Raw genomic sequence first — 21203 nt, 5'->3', positions numbered from 1 at the left:
TCCCCCCCTCTGTATTACGTCCAGTTCGAGCGTGAAAGCTTTTGTCACCTAGTCGGAATAGCGTGAAAGGGCCGAATCTCCATGAAACCGGAGAAGCAGACAATTAAGTCGACTGTCTTACAGATTAAATCAGATTGGTTCGTCGCTCGCTAATCTCGACCACTAACCGTGATTCCTATTGGCTAGAAAACTACGACCCAGGGCTTTCTAACGCCTTTGTTAAGCTAGCGTCTTCCTCGAACAATGAGAACATCCTTTTTTGCGAACCGACGTGGATGATAAATTACACGTTCAAAAAGTATCCGAATTTTTGTGCTACGAATTTAGTGTACTCAGCAATGGAGAATAATGATAAAACGCTATAATAGGACCTTCACCACGACTCTCTAACCGTAACGACGCTCCACGCTCGCGTCGTCGACTAACCTAACCTTAACCTTAACGGTCCCCGCGGTGAGGTTACGCGCGAGGCGCCAATATTTGAATTAGCGGTGGATACCAAATATTTTCGTTGTTCAAAAGTGGAATTAAGAAGGAGGGGGCTACGAAAGCAGAGTTTTATCCGTTATTCCCCCGAACTATCTCGTGGAAGAGAAAACCACAGACTGTCATTTTAGATACTAGTGACTTTTGGTCGTTTCAGGTGAGCAATATTTATCTTCCCCCGCGAGAGGTCTCGTGCGCGCGTTTTGTCCGGATTTTTCGCGAACGCGAGGCACTAATTCATTCACGGGAAAGACGGGAACAGGTTCCATGGACGAACGAAATGTCCCGTGGACGAGCTGAAATTCAACAGTGCGCGCTCGCACAGACGGCTGTAATAAAGCCATTAAGAATGGAATTCCGCGAAGCAGCTCTTAAATTTGCAGAGCCGCGAGAGTTCGTTTTGCCTCGCGCAGGTGCGTCCCTCTGCCCCGTGGACGGGGAATTATTATTTGAGGACGACATTCCAGCTACGAAGACCACCCCCATTGATCGATCTCTCGGGGTATTTATGACCGTTTCTCCTGACAATTATATCTCCGTACGGAGATTCTGCTTTCGAACTTTCCATCCTTGCCTCCTCGATCGATCCTGCACTTTTCATCGGTGCTCGATTCTTTCTTAGTTTTAGAGATTTTAATATTCCAGGTTGGCAATTCCAGTCGCCATTTTGTATTGGAATGGTGGAACTATTGCGTTATACAAAAGCAATTTAAAAAATATTTTATAAAGAATGTTGATTGATGGATGGAAATCGTAACATTATAAATTAAAATTACCTCAATAGACAAGAAAATAAAAACGCTCATGCATGAATGTAATATTTTTCTTTTGTCGAGCCTCTCTGAAACTTCCTCAACTCATATTTCATTTTTCTTGAGCTCTTTGATATTTTCTCGTTTTATTTCCCATTCATTTTCTTATCTTGACGACGACCTCTTTTCATCTTTTCTTGGGTCTCCTTTCAGTTTGTTTTGTTCATTCTCTCTTGGCGGTTCTTTTTCAACCTTCTCCTGCTTACATTCTACTTTTCTTTGGGCTCTTTTTAGTTTCTCTTTTTCTGCTCCTTTTCTTCTTGCATCTACCTCTTATAGTCCTCTTTTCTCTTCTGTCGTTTACAGGTATTCACCGGTATATAAGGAAAATAAATTAGGTAAAAGTGTAAAAGGGCGGGAAAATGTAAGATTTAAATAGAGAAAACAGAAAAATACTAGACAAGAGTGAAAGTACCTAGGGCAGAGGTTAGGAACATTGGCGGGAAAGTGATTGTACATATAAATACAAGAAAATAGGAGAATGCATTGGAAGAATGAGGTAGAAACAGTAGAAAGGTTAATAGAAGAAGTTAAGTATACAGAAGCGAGATGAGTTGTTAACTCCATGCCTTGTAACGTCGAATCAGACTCGTGGTTCATAATTAGGGTTACCAACCGTGTCTTTTTTAAGAGTACATGAACCTCCCCAAGATGGTAGAACAACGTGCTATTACTTTTCACTTATCAGAGTGAAACGTATTCTTTTTCAAACGACAAAATATACAGATTAGATTATCCAATCTAAATTGATTATTTATTGTGCATATCGCATGTTTTCCTAACGCTCTAGTTATCTATGAAGGTGTTCCGGTTGGTTCACCGATGAGAAAAGTACTAGAGGTGGACAATCCTGAAGGTAATCAATCCCGTGTTGGCTGATTTTTCTAATTTTAGCGCTGTTCTAATATACAAGTTGATCATTAAATATAGACAGCGCGGTGGTCCTTCCGTGGGGTAAGGACGAGAAAACGAAAGAAGATAAATAAAAAAAAAAAGGAGGCAAAGAGGTTCAGAGACCTTCCGCGATTCAAGGAAGCGGTCGGAATTCGTGGCGCCGTTTGCTTCTCTTTTCGCCGCTGAAAAAGAGGGTCAAACGACTCGAACTGGGCCCCGTCGACTACCTAGTTTGGCTCGTGAGAAACAATCACCGTCGTTCTAGTCTTTTCTCCTTCCCCAGCCGGAACCAGGCAGCCAACCAGACGACGAAGGACGATGGTCCTTGCTTTTTGCCATTGACGGTTGTAATAACAACCGACTGGCAGCGGCCAGGAGGGATTTAAACGTGTCTCGATCTCGTCGTGTCCCTTCTTCTTCTTCGTCCGCCTCTTCTTTTGGTCCCCTTGTTTCTTTCGAGTCGCGGCTTTCCAAGGAGAAGGCGCGCCTTCGCCGATGATTTCGATCACTTCTCTCTCCGACTCGCCTCTTGTTTTCGGAAGACATCGATCCGCCGGGCCGATTGCGATAATTGTAGAGGCGAAATGCCCGAGATGGGGTCTCTTCTAATTGATGAGCTCGTTTCCAAAATATTTCAACCGTCCTAGCCGACCCAACGCGATGGAATTCGGGCCCATTATGACGCGAGCCCGAATTTTATTATTTCGCGTTCCACGGCACGAGGTTCCTGAATAAATTATCGTTGTTCTTGTATGAGAAATAATAGTATAATTTGAGATTTTAAATTTATTTCCGTTGAATATTTTATTTTGCTCGTTTCTGGCAGACAGGCGTTACAGCTCGGTCACTTTCGTTGCTCCATTGTCGTTTCAGGCTCTATCTATAATTGTATGCGCGCATGACCCATTAAGCTAAAAGAAAGAAGCGCAGAGGAATCGATTCGACGTAGTTACGCGATGGTTTCCGCCGGGTGCAATATACGATGCACAAGCATATTCATTAACGCGTGAGTTAACGATGCACGTTCCCGATTGTTTACGACACCGTGGCACGGTTCTAACGAGGCTGACAATGAAGGCCCGGCGCATAAGAATTGCATTTTAAATCGCGCCGCTGCGTGACGCGATTATAACTTTCAATAACCACCTAAATGTCTCCGATCCGCGACAAGCGTTCCCATTAATGAAATTAGATGGAATTTGTAAAACTTGCAAAAGATATTCTAAACCTTTTTGGAAACAAACTACCTTTATTTGAAAGGCAGCTAAAGTAGGAGATATAATACTCTGATTTGTAAACCCTGAAGATCAATTACTAAACACTTCATGACTGCTTCGCGTTAAAGTTTTTAACATTTTTTATGAATTACTTCGAGATATGGATCTCGATATGGTTCTTCATATTATTTATGGTATAAAAGAAACTATAATCTTTTAAAAATAATTGCACGGTTAATTATTATCTTAATATAATTAACCAGGAGATTTAAGTGATAATTACCCTTCCTAATGAACGTTCGTTCCATGTATTTCCAGGATACCAGACACCACGAGTGTGTTACAATCAAATTAAATTAAAACCCTTGGAGGCGTATAATTACGATCGATATAAGGAACAAAAATATGTATCAAAAGGGCTATCGTTCTTTAAAAATATTCGAACGCGCGATAGGGCTTGAATTATGTGATTGAAAACAGAGCAAATATTAAAAGTTCGCTCGTGCTACAAATTTATGTAATATTCCGCCGTCTAACCGTTCCACGTGAATTTGTTTCTTTTGTTAATTATCCTTATCGCAACAACTGCGGTATTATGAAAATTATACCCATAAGACGCCACGAGTCTTAGAAACTCGCCATAATCGTTTCATATACGAGGAAAGTAGAACGAATTATAATTTTCCTTCAAATAGCTCGTACTATTGTACGCATTTTAAAATCGAACTCCTTTCGATGTTCGCGATAATGTTTAATCCCCAGGGCGATGTCATTCGTACGTTATGCACGTACGCTATGCGGAAATCCTGTAGACGCATTTTTAACCGTATTCATGGAACGCCCATAGGCGTCAGACGCACGTGGTACGCTGACCAAACGTGTATAAATAACCACGGTGTCGAAGAGGTTAATTACCAAATTTGTAAACTTACTATCTCCACCTACAACACAAACGAACATAACCTAACTCGGCGACACGAATGCAAATAAAATTGACTATTCGCCACGTAGCGAGCAGTTGGCTATATAAATGCCTCGCGCAGATAAAATAAACGGGAAAGATCGGAACTATCATCGAAAAGAAATATTCTAACCTCAAAATGTTCAGAAAGGAACCCAGACTTCCGTAACCGCCGAATGGAATTTTCACGATCGCGTTTCTCACGAAGGTCCGACGGGAAAAGGGAAGAAGACGGAAAGAAGACCGGATTTTCCAGACAGCGAACTACAACCTAACCTAACACGAGCGAATATCCACGGAACCCTCGAGTTTTCCGTGGCGAGGCGAGGAGCGCGTTCGCATGCGAACTCGTCCCACATACATAAATACATATATGCAGTTCGGTAATCCCGATCGTTTCTCACCTCTGGCGCTGAGGGCGATGAAGGTCTGCGCGTGCCTCGTGACCATCGCCAAGTCCCAGGTACGTGGCACCGGCAGTCTGCTGAGGATGTGCATCAGGAAGTCACCGGGCGTCACTGCGGATAATTCCCACTTCAGCTTCGAGACGACCAGCTGTTCCCACCTCTGCAACAGTCACGAAAGAGAACGCGTTTAGGACTTCGTTATTGACTGCTCGAACGACCATTTCTTCTTTTTTTTTCTTTTTATCAACGGGGGGACGTGGGTGGGTGGATAGTGGGACCGATGATATGTGGGATGTCGTAGACAACACAGATACCTCTATGGCCACGTAACGAGGCGAGGTTATCATTTACGATACAAATTGTATGGATATCCTCCATTTTATCATAGAAAGCATTAAACATCGAACGTAATATCTTTTGTACTAACAAGGGAAGCAAAATATATTTATATTTCACTTGCTTTTACGATAAATTTCATTCAAACGTGTGTAGAGACATGTTATGTGAGGTATAGGATATCCGACCAGTACTACACGCCTTTTATGCATTTACAACACTCTGTGCTACACATTGGATATCGTATAGACTACACAGGTTCCTCTATAGTCACGTAACGAGGCGAGGTAATCATTTACGATACAAATTATATGAATATCCTCCATTTTACCATAGAAAGTATTAAACATCGAATGTAATATCTTTTGTACTAACAAGGGAAGCAAAATATATTTAGATTTCATTTGCTTTTACGATAAATTTCACCCAAACGTATGTAGAGACATGTTATGTGAGGTTATGTGAGGTATAGGATATCCGACCAGTACTACACGTCTTATGCATTTACAACACTCTGTGCTACACATTCCAGGTGTACATTGGATATCCTTATCGTTCATTCTTGCGCATTGTTCCCTTTATAAATTAAACATCCCCCCATTATCCCGGAGAGATCCATTTAACTACGCATGGCTCTCCGGAGCAGTACACGCTCATTTCCTCGCGGTATATCGCGTTATCGTAGTAGCCGTACACGCACGCTTTCTGTTTCCTTTCCGTTTCGCGGATGCGCTGCTCGCTCGAGTACGTCGTAGTACCCTCGTTTTCTCCCGACCATGAAATTACACGGCGGCTATACTACGTGGAGTACTACGTGTCCTTCGGCTTGATTAAAAGTCCATTGAATTCAGCGGGCACGCTACTCAAGGCTGCGAAATTCTCTTACGAAACAGCATGACGTGGCTTTAGCCGGCTCGCCAAATAAAGCATGACCGTCTTTAATGAATTATCATTAACGTGGCTGCTAGAACCGGCCGTCGTCATTTGACACTGGAAATGGACTCGAAAGTAATTGCGGAGTCGATCCCAATTAAAACCGGAGACGCGGTTCTTTGTCAAATTAATTAGTTTCTATTACCGGGCGAGGATTTATTTTACCCTCTGGTGTCCAAATGATGAACTATACCACGGAGCATATTTTACTTGCACGATGGTTACCGGCACGAACACGTTATCTTGGCACATGTGCCGTTCTAAGTAACTATTTCGAAATTCGAAACGGTCTTTTTTTTTTTTTTTTTTTTGCGAATCTTATCTCCCTCCTTCGTGTCTCACCTCCTCGATTGACCTCTTATCCTTGAGAGGGTGGAGCTTCATACTCGAGTGCGCGCGTACACACTTGTAACGCGACACGCAGAGTGCCGGTGAATGAAACAAAGACGACGTGCAGTGGTATAGGCACGATTTTTACGCGGCGAAAAGTCGATTCCCGAGTGGTCGATCGTAATCGATCGCTGTGGAAACGAGTCGTATGGTTTATTTTATGTAGAATGCCGGGAAAGTGATTTACAATAGAGCTCGACGGTGTTTACATACATATAGTAGCTAACCTCAAAGACGTTACGGTCACCTAGGTATACGCTTTCGAGGTTAGGTACGAGAGTCGAGCAAGATGAAGTTCTCATCTGCCAAAGAAAAAGGAAAGAAAGTTGAAAAAACGAGAAAGTAAACTATATTCATCATTAAGTTCTACGAGGCGTAAAATTCAGCAAAAAACCATCAGGGTTCTCGAACGGAGGAGAGAAAAAATAAATGCTCGTACGGTCAGTGTGCATCGAGCGTTAATTGTATAAAAACATCAGCGATTTAAAAGATTGCTCGAACATATGAAAGCTGTTAGGGGACTGGCATTGTAACAACGAATCAGTGAACGAAGAACATTTATCTTTATTAAAGACAGATAATAGTTACACTTCATGGTTCGAACGAATCAAATATTTAGTAGTTAACCTCAAAGAAAAAAATACTTATTTACGAAAGAAATTTCTTTAGTGGCGCCATCTGAGTGCAAAGGGTTAATTACTAAATTTTGCGTACTTTAGTATGTGCATTGTGTTGGGCAAAGTCGACCAATGAAATTCGAGCCGCGTGACAAGCCCTGTTTACACGCAACTTCACTTTCCTATGGAACGCACGTAATTATGTAATTAAACAGATATCTAATTTGATTAAACGTAGGCTGTAAAACTGAGACGCATAATGCAAATATGGAAGAAAAAGTAGAGAAAAAGAGGAACAACGCGAGGCACGTAATATGTATCTCGTCGATGGTTGTAGAGGACTCGTCACGGAATGCGTCACGGTGCAACGACGCGATCTACCGGGGCTACGCACGACACGGTACGATGCGTACGCGAACGTAAACGTAACGATTCCGCGGGAGGCCAACGATCCGCCTCAGGGATACGCGTTTACTATTTATAAGTAACGCGTTGCGGTTTTCTTGATTGTCGAGAAGAGAGAGACAGTAAGACAACCCGCTCCGCCCAGGCCGTTTATTATTTCGTCTTGGAATATCTGGTGTCTCGGCCCCGACGTAAGTCCCTGTTAAATGATGCAACGCTATCTCGCGGCCGGGCTTGCGCATTCGCGTTTTTCTAACGGCCAGTCAGCCAGTTCTCACGAGGACGAGTTTTCGCCCTCCGGAATGTGATTAGTGTTTCTTCTCGTAATCCATTTTTATTCATTCGCCTCGACAGAATACTTGGACGAATGTTTCGCGACAACGGAGTTCTATTAAACTTTTACAACAATTTAACCAAAGTCGGGGTATTTCTGGTTACTAGACTGAGGAAGACGATGCAAAATTCCCTAGTAGTATCTTTCGAAGAAACGAGTTATTCAAGTAACTAGAAACACTACAGTTTCCAATCCTGTTTGGTGCATTATAATAATATTTAAGGACCATAGCATAGAAAGGGGTTAAGAACCACTAAATTATTGTGATCTAGTAACAATACTGCATTTGATTCAACAAAGGACGTAAATACTATCTTCCAAAAAGTCCACCGAACGAATATTACTCGAAAGGGTCAATATCATTTTTATTACCATTAAATCAAACTTCCTGTTGGCTTTCTACCGGCTCGATACGCGTTATCGGGCACGAAACCGAGAGAGAAAGTCGGTACAAGGCACGAAAGAGAAAGATGAAGAAAGAGCGTACCGTGAGACGTGGAATATTCGAACTCTACACACATGGTATGTCCACAGGTGCAAAGCTGTGGGTGCTGTAATAAGTATGTAAGCAGTAACAGGGATGTGACGTCAAACGGAGGGGCCACGCACCGAAGAAGAAAGGAAGAAGACTATTATTACATTCTTTAGATCATTATACCGTAGCTGTTTCGATCTTGTTTTAATCTAAACGCCATTTACGGGGTACTTTATAAGGCTGTCCATAGCAGAGTAGTCGGTGGAACTCGTGAAAAAAATTACACGTCTTGCCAACTTAAATTTATATTAGTAGTGTACTTATTATTCCAATGGCAAAATAGATCTATTTTTATAAAACCCTGACTCTGCACGTTGTACCTCGTATATTATCAATTTGGGCAATTTTTAGTCTCTTAAATTAAACCAATAAACCATCAAACTCGAAACCCAAAATGCAATCGTATGAGGATAAAATTAGCGAACATAACCTTCACAATTATCTTTATGGCATGTATGTATACTCCAAAGTATACATATATGCGACTCATTTTCTTGCAGCAAAGTATTGAACGAAACTGTATTATACTGTACAGGGTGACCCAATCGTCTTTACATAAATTAGCATCACTGTGTGTTATCAGTTTAATGGGACCCATGTATCATTTTCTCCATATACAGCGACTTTTAAATATCCGTACACGTACAGTTTTCAATCGTTCTGTTTGGAGCTCGAACAGAAGTTGTTTCGAAAGAAACCGAAGATGGACGCAGGAGTGACTCGATACGATACTGGGTATTCACCGTGGTATTTGCGGTAGTGCGTATCGCGCGTACGCATGCGCACGTACGAATGACGCAACGAGTGTGCATGCGCGATCCACGTGCAATTTAACCCCCTCTGGTCTCGTCTGATAGGATTCGATACCGTTTAGTTCACCATTATCGCCCGTGGATCGGATTAAATGCATAACAATTTGATTTGTTATGCATTCAATAACAATGTACGCATCATGTTTCCTTTTTATTATAATTTGCAATAATGAAAATTATCCACTGAAATTCCTCTGGCATTAATACAACCATTTCTCATAACGTAGCATCGAAACTCAAATTTCTCATACGTCAGCCCACGACAAATTGCATCCAACATATGCTGTGCCAAGGAGATAAGACATCGTGTGAAATCGGATAGTACAGAGCGATAGCAGGACGCATAATAATTACAGTTATTAGGAATAATTACGGACTATCCACGTATTATGCTGCATCATTTTCAATGTACGGGAATGATGAAGTTTCGGGACGTCCAGATGTCGGGTCGGGGGTGGAATCAGTGCGACAGGTGGCGAACGGGAGAAAGCGTGAATGCCCGCCATTTTCTTTTCAGACGATCTGACCGCCGAATAAAATGTTTCTCGCGAATATAAAATAATTTATCGATGGTCTAAATCCGAAATTTTTCAAACTTCACCCTTTCAGAAATTCCACCCACAAACCAAAATTATTTATCCTTTTCTATGTTTCGTTAAAAAATGTTTAATGTTCTTGTTAAATTATTCTTTAAACGATTCTACGTCTGTTAAATAATGTTAAATATAATGAGTGTGCCGAATACTCGTATCCAGAATTCGATGGAGCGGCGTTACGTCACGAAAGAATTTAGAAACACGGAGAGCCAAGGCGGCGCGATCAATTTCTGCCAAACGAAAGCGGCCCGAATTCTAGACAGACCGAGAAACTACGGCTCGAAAACGGCCAACAAGACTAACGGACAATAGCTTTCCTTGAGAGGAGAAACGCGGAGGGTTACGTCCCTGCCATTACCTGGCCGGTTCCGAGAATCGGGGGTCCGATTTATCTGGTTCGCAATGAGGAATCGATAGGAGATGGCCTGCAACGGAAAGGTAGAAGCCGAACTATAGACGGTGTGCCGCGAGAAACGGCCAACAAGACTCTATTTTTAGGTTAGATGGAAAAAGATTGAGGAAAAAGATACATGAAACATTTTCTAACGTTGTATATTTCAATTAAACTTGTTTCCATTTCCCTTCGAGTATCTTTAGTTTCAGAAATCAATTAAAAAGTCTTGTGCCACGACGTGTCTCCCCTTAAACGCGAGTGTCGCCACCTATCGGCCGCGCTATCGTTCTCAGCTCTCCGCCATCTTGGACGAAGAACTTAAGAGCGCAAGCAAATGGTTCAAACTAGTTTCTTGTTACATTTCTAGCGTGTAAAATAAATTACGATGATGTTCATTTATATCGTATTCATACCCCGACTATTAAAGAGTACAAATGAATATTATATACGCAAAAATTGAGCATCGAATACTCGTCGTGCCCAAAGGGGTTGGAGCAGCGTACACCCTCCGGTTCCGTTCGTTTTCGAAACGTTCGGGACACCCGGTGGACGAAAAGGCCGAAGAATCGGGCGACGGGCAGAGGGTAAGAGAAAGTGAGAAGAAAAGGTAGAAAACGAGCCGACAGGAATGGAAGCCGGGCCACGACGGAGGAAGAAAGAGGGAAAGAATGATGCAGGATCGAAGGGCGGCGCCTGTGAGCAAGGTGTTTACCATTCCGGCCAAAAATAAAGTACAAAGGCCGGGAGAGCTCCTTCTCTCGGCGTAACTGGCAACAAAAAGCAGAATCACCGTCCGCGGCATTCCTTACCCGCCATGGGCGTAAGGCATTCCCGGGGAGAGGAAGCGAAGACCCCCTGCCACCCTCCCCGCCGTCGCAAGGTACGGTCGAGAGTCGAAACGGCGCTCGAGGGGTCGTTTTCTGGTCCTTCTAGTAGCCATCTATAGTAAACGCGCGGGGCAACGCTACTTCCAGGAACCGTCGTCCACGCCAGGACATCTGCTCCGATTACCGGGGTATACGTCGGGTCCTTTTTCGCACGTAAGGGACCCCCACCCTCCAGTCTTTTACTTGGGCACCGGAACAGAAGTCCCAGGTTCCCTTTGCGCCGTTTTATCGGCCGCGGCGTGAAATATGGTCCGCGACCGTGGAAATATTCGAGGCTTCTTCGGGGTGATTCCCCACGCTACCCGACCACTCGTGTCCGGGGGGCCTTTTTAGGCGCGGAGGGGTAAATTTTTGATTCCCGGCAAACAAAATGGGTAAAGTTTTTGTTTGGGCCTGTGGGAAGGGGTGGGGGAAGTTTCTTAGAGATTCTATAAGGCAGGGGTGGTTTGCAAGAAACGCTAAATAAATATACTTTGTTAATTAGTCTCACATGTACAAATATAATTTGTGGACGTATATATACGTTCTTCCTGTAAGGTCACTTTGTTGAATGACGTATATATACGTCACTTATATAAGAGCGTATGTGATCGTGAATTATGATCGCATATGTGTTCTTCGTAATGGCCCCTCAGCTGACTAGCTTTAAAGAGCGTATATATACGTCATTTAAAGTCGTATATATTCGTTCCTCCTAATAATAACCGTTAATCAGATAACAACGATTATATTTAACGAAGACTAACGAAGGATATTCAATACCGAGTGTTTACAAAAAATTATTCAACAAATTCTGTATTCCATGAATATTAAATGCAATTTTTATTTAATATGTATATGTATATATGTCATTAGCTATCCGACACGTTATCATATCTTCATCAGAAGACTACGTGTCTGATTTAATAGAATGATGTCTAAATTTCCTAATCGTCCATATGTCATATCAATTTGATAACGCGCGAGACTTTCAGATAAGTCCACGATGACAATAAACTGTTAGATAAATTAAGAATGCCAGATTATCAGAGAATAATGTTATCATTTAACCCATTGACGGCCAACTACGAGATATCTCGTAGTAAGCGTATGTACCAAAACTGCTGACTCCGGGATATCTCGTGTTTTTTTTTCAATAAAAATTACTGTAAATGTCATTTCAATACGAAATCTGTCTTTAAAATAAAATCTTGGCTCCCAGGGCAAGACGCTCTAAATTTGCTTGGCAATCAATGGGTTAAAGGGAATCGACTGAGTTTAAATATTAGCGTTACCGTGCCAGGCTCGGTTGAATTTAAATACGAGTAGAATTTTTGTAAATACGTATATTTTTATATTTGTATAGGATTCTGAATGGGAGCACTGTAGTGCCTCTTGCAGTGTGTATGCACAGAAATACGCATCGTCCTGCTGTCGATTCCTTTCCAGGAATCGGGTGGGACATCTGCCTCGAACTACCTCTCTATTTGTACATGTGCTTATGCATCACCTACAACCGTGAAACGTATCCCATAATTCATAACGCGGTCAGAAAAAATGTCACCGATACCCTCTATCAACGGATTTGGTTCTGCATAGATCAATTAATTTTCCACGATCATTTTGCATCAGTCGAAGCTCCCTCAAAAACTTTTAAAAAGGTTCCTAATTTTATAAAAATTAAAATTGCAAATATTGATTTATTATTGCAGTATAGAAACTACTAATGTTAAACATTAATTCTCTGTGAAATTTTGTCCCGAAATAATCGCTATTATTTTACTCGATGTTTCTAAAATTTGATCGTGGGAGAATGTTCTTATAAAAAAAGAAATATAGAAGAAATTGAATGGTGGAAACTTAAAGAACTCGCTGCAACCTTGTCCGACTTGTTTCTACGTTCACTTTGGAGAAGAACGACGACGGTGACCTCATCGTGCGTGTCTGACGCTGTACTGGCAACGACTACTGATTCCTCGAGGCAGACACACGTGGTCTTTGTCAGTATTTTCCTTGCTCCGTGGGAACCTCTCTTAGCAACTCTTCCTTGTATACCTATCGACACATCCTTCGTCCAAATTACACAAGGTAAACTACTTTCCCCTCCCCCGCAACTATACCATAATAAACAATCCTTCAGATGCAACGCCTTTTATTTGATCCTGACCAAAACATACTTCCCCAACGATGGGCAAAGATTTTTCATTTTTCCCTGGACTAAAAATATTCAAAATTTAGGACCACGTACCAACCCCCAAAAATGCACATTTCTTATATCAAAATTTGTAATTATCCCAACAAAATTTGAGAATCGAGTTGGCTGAATTTCTTGCAGTGTTCGACCATGTGTGAAGATTTATGAAAGAAGTATCTATGGGTGTCTTTTGTAAAAATTCGACCAGTCAATAAGGTTTCTAGGAAAGTGTCAACGCACCAAGTGTACCTGGATCTACGGGTGCCCGCATGACGATCGTCAGCACCGTCCAAAATGATATTTACAACGACGAAATTGAGAAGGATCGGTGCACGGTCAACGACTGAACGTTTTCGTGGATCATGCAGACTCGAGCGCCCGGAAAAACGTAATTAAGATTCACTTTGTGTTCGACGGAGACCCGAAGGTTCAAGGGTTTTCTATTTCCAGGGGATCAGACGCTTCCTGCTTCCAGCTAATTTTACGCCTTCCTCCAATTTTCAATTCTTTGCCAGACACCAAAAACCTTATGCTAATTAAAGACTAATAGCACTGTCTTAAACAGACTTCTCCATTCCTGAGTTTTCCAGTCATTTTCTACCAGAAAAAAAATAATTTTATTTTATAAAACCCTTAAAATTTACATATAAATAAAGGAAATATATAATAATAATTGAGGGGCAAATATACTTTCTGAGCAACAACTGTTGTGTTTGTCAAAATAGAAAAACAACAGGACAATATATGTTCATAAAAATAACATTTGTCTTTTATGAAATATTTCAGAAAAAAAAAAGTGATTCAAGTTCAAATTTGTCTATAGACTATGGTGGTAGGGTCAATTGCTATTTTCTAAGCTAACCCTAAATCCAATGGACTCAAAGTATTAAGATAATTAATAGGGTTATTCTTTTAGTTATTTTCGTGTTACAATTATCGATGCACAGGGTCACAAACTCGACCCAAGTGAGCTCCAACACGTGGTTAAGTTCGAGCGTATAGGTTAGGTTGCCACGTCCGCGTACGAGGCCAATGGCAAGAAGAATCGAGCGGCTGTTGCTTTTAGAAGTTAGAAAGCCAATTCTCGCGGCATATCTGGCCTTGGCTCGATCAATATTTACGAACATCTGGTTTACGGAGATCAAACAGCAAAGGGGTAAAACGAGCCACATCGAGCTTGTTACCCGCTCGTATTTCGCAACAAATTCTGACGTAACACGGTAGCTTGCGCGACCGGAAGTTTGCACTCACAGACTTCTAGGAAGCATTCTTCCCGACCTAATAACAATTTAGATCGACTCCACTTTCCTCGAGTAAATGGACAAAAATTCTCTGATAAATCTAAACGCGAAGATAAAATGGTCGTTTAAAGATTTCGAACGAGAATATAGTAAAAAGAAATAAAGAGAAAAGTTCGAATTGAATAGTATCAAACTTGAACAGTGTTTCTTTGTGTTTAGAGCAATATTCTCGGATTATATTTGCATCGATACGAGCTTCGGGGCGTTCGAAAATTTTTAAATACGCAAACACAATGCGCACTTCGTCGTGCAAAAAGGAACGGAGTCATACCGAAAAAATAAAATGGGAAAAAAGAAAGAAAAACAAATCAGACGATGGCAAACGCATAAAACGCTTCCTGCAAATTGCAGTGGGTTACGAAATGTTAACGAAGCCATTTTCATTCGCTCGTAAAACGATTGTTTTCGCGGTCGGGAGTATTGTTTCTCGCGCGACACGTTACGCAAATCAACTGGCTTTCGTGCTTGCCCTCGAATTGCAAAATTGCTTCCGGCCGGGCTCTGTTCTTCATTTCTTTCGTTTTTGGACGAATGGTAACGATTTTCAGCCGAGTCATTCTATTGTCGATGCGCGACGCGCCGCGGATAATTTTATTAACCCCCTTAAATTACGAAAAACGTATATATACGTCGCACGAAAATGAACGGTTGTTCACTGAAACCGCATATCCACGCCCTACAAACGTATATATACGCTCCACAAAAGGACACAGCCATTTACTTCTTCCAGACGTATATATACGTCCTAAAAAAGAAGTCATTTATAATTGTTAATAAAAAAGCACGTTTTCCAAAACTATGATAAACTATTTCAATCACGTTTACATACACGAGGGGAGAATATATGTGTACAATTTTATTTATGGCATTCGTGTGTGACTCACAAATTCGTTCACGCGATCTGTCGTTTTCCACCGTTTGTATCATTTTATTTTTAGCAATGGAATCGAAGGAACTGGCTGATAGTTAATGAAAATAAATATTGCAACAGTTGTAGCACAGAAATTTTTTGAATTAGTTATATTTCTGAATTTATTTCACTATGATGCACGAAGGACGTATATATACGTTTTCTGAAAGTGGATACTACGTCGTCCACAGTGTTTAATATATCAAGAGCGAATATATACGTCCATCATAGTCTACAATCATATAACAACGACGTATATATACGTCCCAACATTGTGGTCTATTCAATATGAATTTATTTTTGAATTTTGTGAATCCTATTATGAAAAGATGAGCAACCGAGCATTCGAAGAAAAATTCGCGAGGAACAAGTTCGTAAATTCTTTTTATAAACTTGTTCGCCTAGATTCAAAAAATTGGCAACTATGTATGTCAGGAATGATGCCATCGGCGAGTTAAAATGATCGCTGAAAAGCCGTGCGCAAAAAAAGTAACATTTAAATTCCAGTCGCTGAACAGCGTTTGGTGTATCAAGGAAGTATAAAGATGTCGTTCAAGTTTTGCGATGAGGTCATTAGCCTATCCGAGGATCTAATAACATTGTTTCACATTCTGCAATACATCAAAACTTTTATTCCCATTCTATACTTTTCTCGCGATTTCTGCTCCGACCTATTCAACATTTTTTAAAGGTCATTCGAATCAATTTTTTTTAATGGTATTAAAATTTATTTGAATAATTTTAAATAATTTAAGAACAATGATAATTTGATACTTAATATGGGTCGAGTTACACATTACTTCTCGCGTTTATTTTCCCTAAATTCTATTTCAATCCTGTCAAACAGACACTTGATTTGCAATTTTCCCCTCCCCGGGTCTTTCGTTTGTATTTCACGTAAATTTCATCGCGTTTAGAATATGCTCGTTTGCGTTGTGCTTTGACAGCGCTCCAATTTGCATCCACCCCTGCTTCGAGCATATCCAACGCCACCCACGATGTGCGCGGACAAGGTTATTTAAAAAAAAAAAAAAAAAAAATTAGATAGGCTTCATCATCGACCTACGTCACGCCTGAATTTCTGTCGAAGGCAACGATAAAGCGTATGCTTGGCCATGCACGAGCCAGAAAAGCGAGTTTACGCGGCCTCGGGCTGGTCACCGCCCCCACCGACCTCTCTTCACGGGCGAAACTATTTCTAATAGTCGACTACGAGCCGACAAAATCGGCTCCGTGACGCCTCGAACAATAGGCAAATAGGCTGAATTAAGAACCCACCGAACAGCGCCTTTCTAACTTGAGAAACTGGCCTTCCCTATTGTGTTTGAGTTTTCTCTTTCCACGTTTCTCAGGGCATTTTTACATAACGACAAAAGTCGCCGCCAGAGGATTTTTCGGGATCATCATGGCGGTTCTAACGGCTTGGAGAAAGTTCCACAGACGCGTGTACGCTAACGTTTGAATAATATGTGTGGCAGAAGTTACATATCGCGTGAAAGGAACCTTACATTCTGGACCGAGAACGTCCATTTGTAATTTTTATTTGGAAGGATCATCGAAGGCTGAATTTACGAAAGAAACTAGAAATATTAGAAATATCTAGGGAACTTTCATGACCCCTAAAAATATATTTTTTTTGGATTTCATAAGCCTCCAAATCATTTAGAATTCTTGACTTCAATTTTACTGGCTCGATATGATTCTATGCAGCCACCTAGCGGTGAATATTTGAAGCTACTCTTCGGACCAAGAGGTTAAATTTTAGTTTAAACTTTCGTACGTAGACAATTCAAAATAGTTTGATCGCAAATTGCACTATTTTAAATTGTCTTCTGGTTTAAACTTTCTCAGAATAAAATATTACTTCGACGAGTGTTCGATCGATGCATCATGTGCGGAGGACGCACATAGGCGTGCAGTTAATACGATTAACATATTCGTCTATGGGATTCCCGCACAGCATGGGTTACACAATTCGATCAGGTAAACAAATTATTGAAATATCAATCCACTACGATAATTAAAATATCACAAAATAGTATATGCTGAACAAAAGAAAAAGAACTAATTCCCATAGTCGGATGGAGAATATCTGGAGAGCAAATGCAAAAGACGAGGGTCATAATTGACCTTATAGATTAAATTTCACGCGGCTTAAGGAGTCTATTTAATTCCAGTTTCCTTCGATCGCCTGAGCGATCCGTTCGTCCCAGTTTCATCAGAACGGAAGCCTTCTGGCGGACACGAGGCACCTGTCGTTTCGCTATTTTAAGGTAGGCAGTGTAAAGGAAGACCGTCTCATTGGTCAAGGGCCGCAAGGTGCCGGTTACAAATGTCGCAACAGGTTGTAGCATGTGTCTGATAACGCCCCATAATACTTTCATGCACCTTTCTTGCCCCACAACATCCACCAGCCTCTTTCCTTCCGTGCACCACAAGCAACGTGCATCTTAATAAATTTACTTTCGAATTTATTTTTGCTCTCTTAACAACAACAGGGTTTTCAACGTCTCTGCTTTTCCTCCGTTAAAACGGATATTATTTTCCAAACTTCGTCCTACTTTCCAACATTCGTGCTTCGAACAGACGGACATCGTTGATCGATAGCAGCTCTTTCACTTTTCTTCCATAGAAAATGGTACCCAATGTTTGCGATACTCTATTTGTGTTCGATAAGTGACGCCACGTAGGGCCCGGGCGGCATTTTTCACGTACGCGTCACGCGCCACGGGGAATTTAAATGCCAGTGAATAGGGGCCACGGAGAAAAGGAGTGGAAGAATGAGAGTTTCCAGCGGGCGACAAAAGGACAACGATAAAGAAAAAAAATCGACGGGGAAAAGGGACGACGGGATCGGAAGGAGAAGAAAAATACGATAAAACAGGTGGAAAGCAGCACCTTTTCGTGCTTGTAACTTTTTACGATTCGTGTGCCGGCCCCCTAATTGCGCCGACAGATGGTCGGCCGACCAGTTGCACCGATGCACCGACGATGCACTCGATGCAGGCCACGGGGGATTAAATTTATAAGCAAAGTGAAAATTAATCAGAATTTTGATTCGAGCGCAATTTGAAACGTCGGATGATTTATGTATCGAGAAATAAAATAAATAATCGAGTCTCTGTAGCGGGGGATAATCGTTTCTGGAGACAAAGAGGCGTCTGACGATGAATGCATTCATCTACTGCCGGCGAATCTTGCCTGCGTCGTCAACACTCGACTTCTGGCAATTTGCATATGCATCCTCTGCACGTGTCAGTATGCGTTTCTCTTCTCGATTTTAAAGACGTATTTAACTGTTCGAACGAACGTGTGACAATTATTTTATCGGAGAAGGTAATGTTTAACGTGCTAGTAACCTCCAAGACATTTTTACGCGACACTTTCCTCAGAATTAAATGAATTTTGCTCGATAAAATTGAATATTTGATAATTTCCTCATCGAATTTATCGAAACACAGAATATTTAATTTTTTTAACAATTTTCAAAGTTTTAGTTATCGTTTATGAAAGTATTTCGCGTATCTGAAGGCTTATGCCAAGAACGCTGCATCCTAGAATCGCCTAGTTTATGACGTAGCAGTTTTATTTTCACAAAGGAACGACTCGTTCCGCGTCCCTGACTCGATCCAGCCAATGGCCTTGCCATCTAAAAAATTATTACGAGTTTTGCTGTTTTCTCTATTTTCCATCGTCTACTTGTACTTTCTACTGTCGAGCTTTCGAGCAATCTTTCGACAAAGTTACTAGCGTCTAGTAATTTCTAATCGAGTCTCGCATTTTTACTTTCGCCAAGCTTTGCACGAGCAACGTTCCGTGAACGACGTATATATACGTTCTTCTTAAACGAATGGATAATTTCAAATGTCGTATATATACGTTCTCGTGAAACGACCGCCTACTTTCAGATATACGCAATTTTCTTATATATACGTTTATTGAACGACGTATATATACGCAATATGTAATGGCCTAACTAGTTTTTTGGAACGTGTGTTCTCATTCAGTATAATGGATTGATTACTTTTGTAACCCGGGTATGTATGCTTTTTATGGTGCAGTGACCATTTCTACAGGACGTATATATACGTTTTTCACACTCAGTATGTTAAAATATCGACCACATCGAAACATGTGCCTCTCAGTTAATTTCCAAGCACTGATTATTTGTGTAACCCACATATACATGCTTTTAATGGTGCAGTGACCATTTTTGCAGGACGTATATATACGTTTCTCATACTCAGTATGTTAAAATATCGACCACGTCGAAACACATGCCTCTCAGTCAATTTCCAAGCATTAACTATTTGTGTTACCCGCATATACATGCTTTTAATGGTGCAGTGACCATTTTTGCAGGACGTATATATACGTTTTTCGTACTCAACACGTTAAAACATTGTCGAACGCGTCTACCACATCGAAACACGTGCCCCTGAGCAAATTTCCAGCACATGTGGGATAATACTAAGCAGTTTGGGTGTCTCGAGAGGCACATGGTTCCTAATCGAACGCATGGCAGGTGCTTCGACGCATCCTCCAGAGGCCAGTCCCTTCGGAAACACCAAGAATATCGTGGATCAAGCGAACTGAGCATGAGATGATTAAGTGCAACCGAACTATCGCGTGCTTTGAGCTTCTTATCAGCTAGAATCATCAGGTGCTAGTGGCTCGCCAACATCCGCATCGTCAGCAGACTATATCGGCCACTGCAGACAGATTCGTGGAACGATGGTCACGAATTATACGCGACAGCCGTAATGATCGACAAAACTCACCGTGGTTATTAATTGGTAATTAATAGTCGAAGTAATTGCGGAGGGAAAAACTATCTGGGTCGTTAATTCTTGCTTAATAATACGGGAAATGCGACAAGATCTGCATGCATAATCGCTCTGAAGCAGGTGGTGGGGTGGCTGAAATCAACCTGGATCGCATTCGCCATATGAAATTATCGCGATAAAGTTTCGTTTTACTTTTAATTATCCATATCCACGATTTGTAGCAGTCGAGAAATTCTTTAAAATAACACGATTCGAACGCTATTTTGGAAGGTATTGGATTTGAAAACTATCTCTGAACATCGACTACAATTGGTGTTTGTACCAATATTATTCCTGATAATTTTAATAACAAATTTTCGACGCTACTGTACGATCAGCTTGGAGTCGTCGATCTTAAGGCTTTAAGGAATTGAGCTGCTCGGGAGGATTTCGTGAGGAGGCCAGGGGAGAAAAGTCTAAAGGAACTTCCCGATTCGACAAAAGCTGAAAAGAAGGGGTCGAAAGCTTCGACAGCTGCTCCCCTTCTTCCGTTCTTAGCGTTTGTAAATAGCACGGTGCATACGAATTACGTTTCTCCGATCGCAGACGGTGTACGAGCCTAATCTCCTAAAGAAATTGATAAAAAGAACCGAGGTACACGTACCATAAAAGTAGCATAAATCTTCTACCGCCTCGTATATGTAACAGTCATGATTTTTTAATTTCGTGTCAGTGAAACGAACCGTGACCCATAAACAATGTGGCACGTGCGTGACACATTATACGGAATATTAAATTGATCCATGTTGTGCATTTTAAAATAAGGTCGTATGTACGTATACGTTCTATAGAAGTGATCAGTTACAAAATATGTATATAGTACGCCCTTCGAAAGTGGTCAGTTGGGGAAGACGTATATATACGTTCCCTGAGGTCATTTTCAGTGGTCAGTTCGCGCAAGAGACGCGTATATACGTCATCTGAAAGTGGTCAGTTGGGGAGGGCGTATATATACGTTATCTGTGGCCATTCTGAAA

At 41.3% G+C, this 21203-nt stretch overlaps 1 protein-coding gene across 1 annotated transcript in view; it reads right to left on the bottom strand.

The window, feature by feature from the left end:
* LOC122396587 (G1/S-specific cyclin-D2) overlaps positions 1-21203 on the bottom strand; it is a 43150-nt gene that overhangs the window by 6332 nt on the left and 15615 nt on the right. The window contains exon 3 of the mRNA XM_043395125.1: positions 4775-4937. Coding sequence (XP_043251060.1) covers positions 4775-4937 — 163 coding nt within the window. The remainder of the gene's footprint in view (positions 1-4774; positions 4938-21203) is intronic.

Source organism: Colletes gigas, unplaced genomic scaffold, assembly GCF_013123115.1.
Source record: "Colletes gigas isolate AHSC1104 unplaced genomic scaffold, ASM1312311v1 Colletes_gigas_Sc00007, whole genome shotgun sequence".
In the NCBI taxonomy this organism is placed as follows: Eukaryota; Metazoa; Arthropoda; class Insecta; order Hymenoptera; family Colletidae; genus Colletes; species Colletes gigas.
The sequence above is the reverse complement of the archived record's forward strand: the minus strand, read 5'-3'. Positions and strand labels throughout refer to the sequence as shown.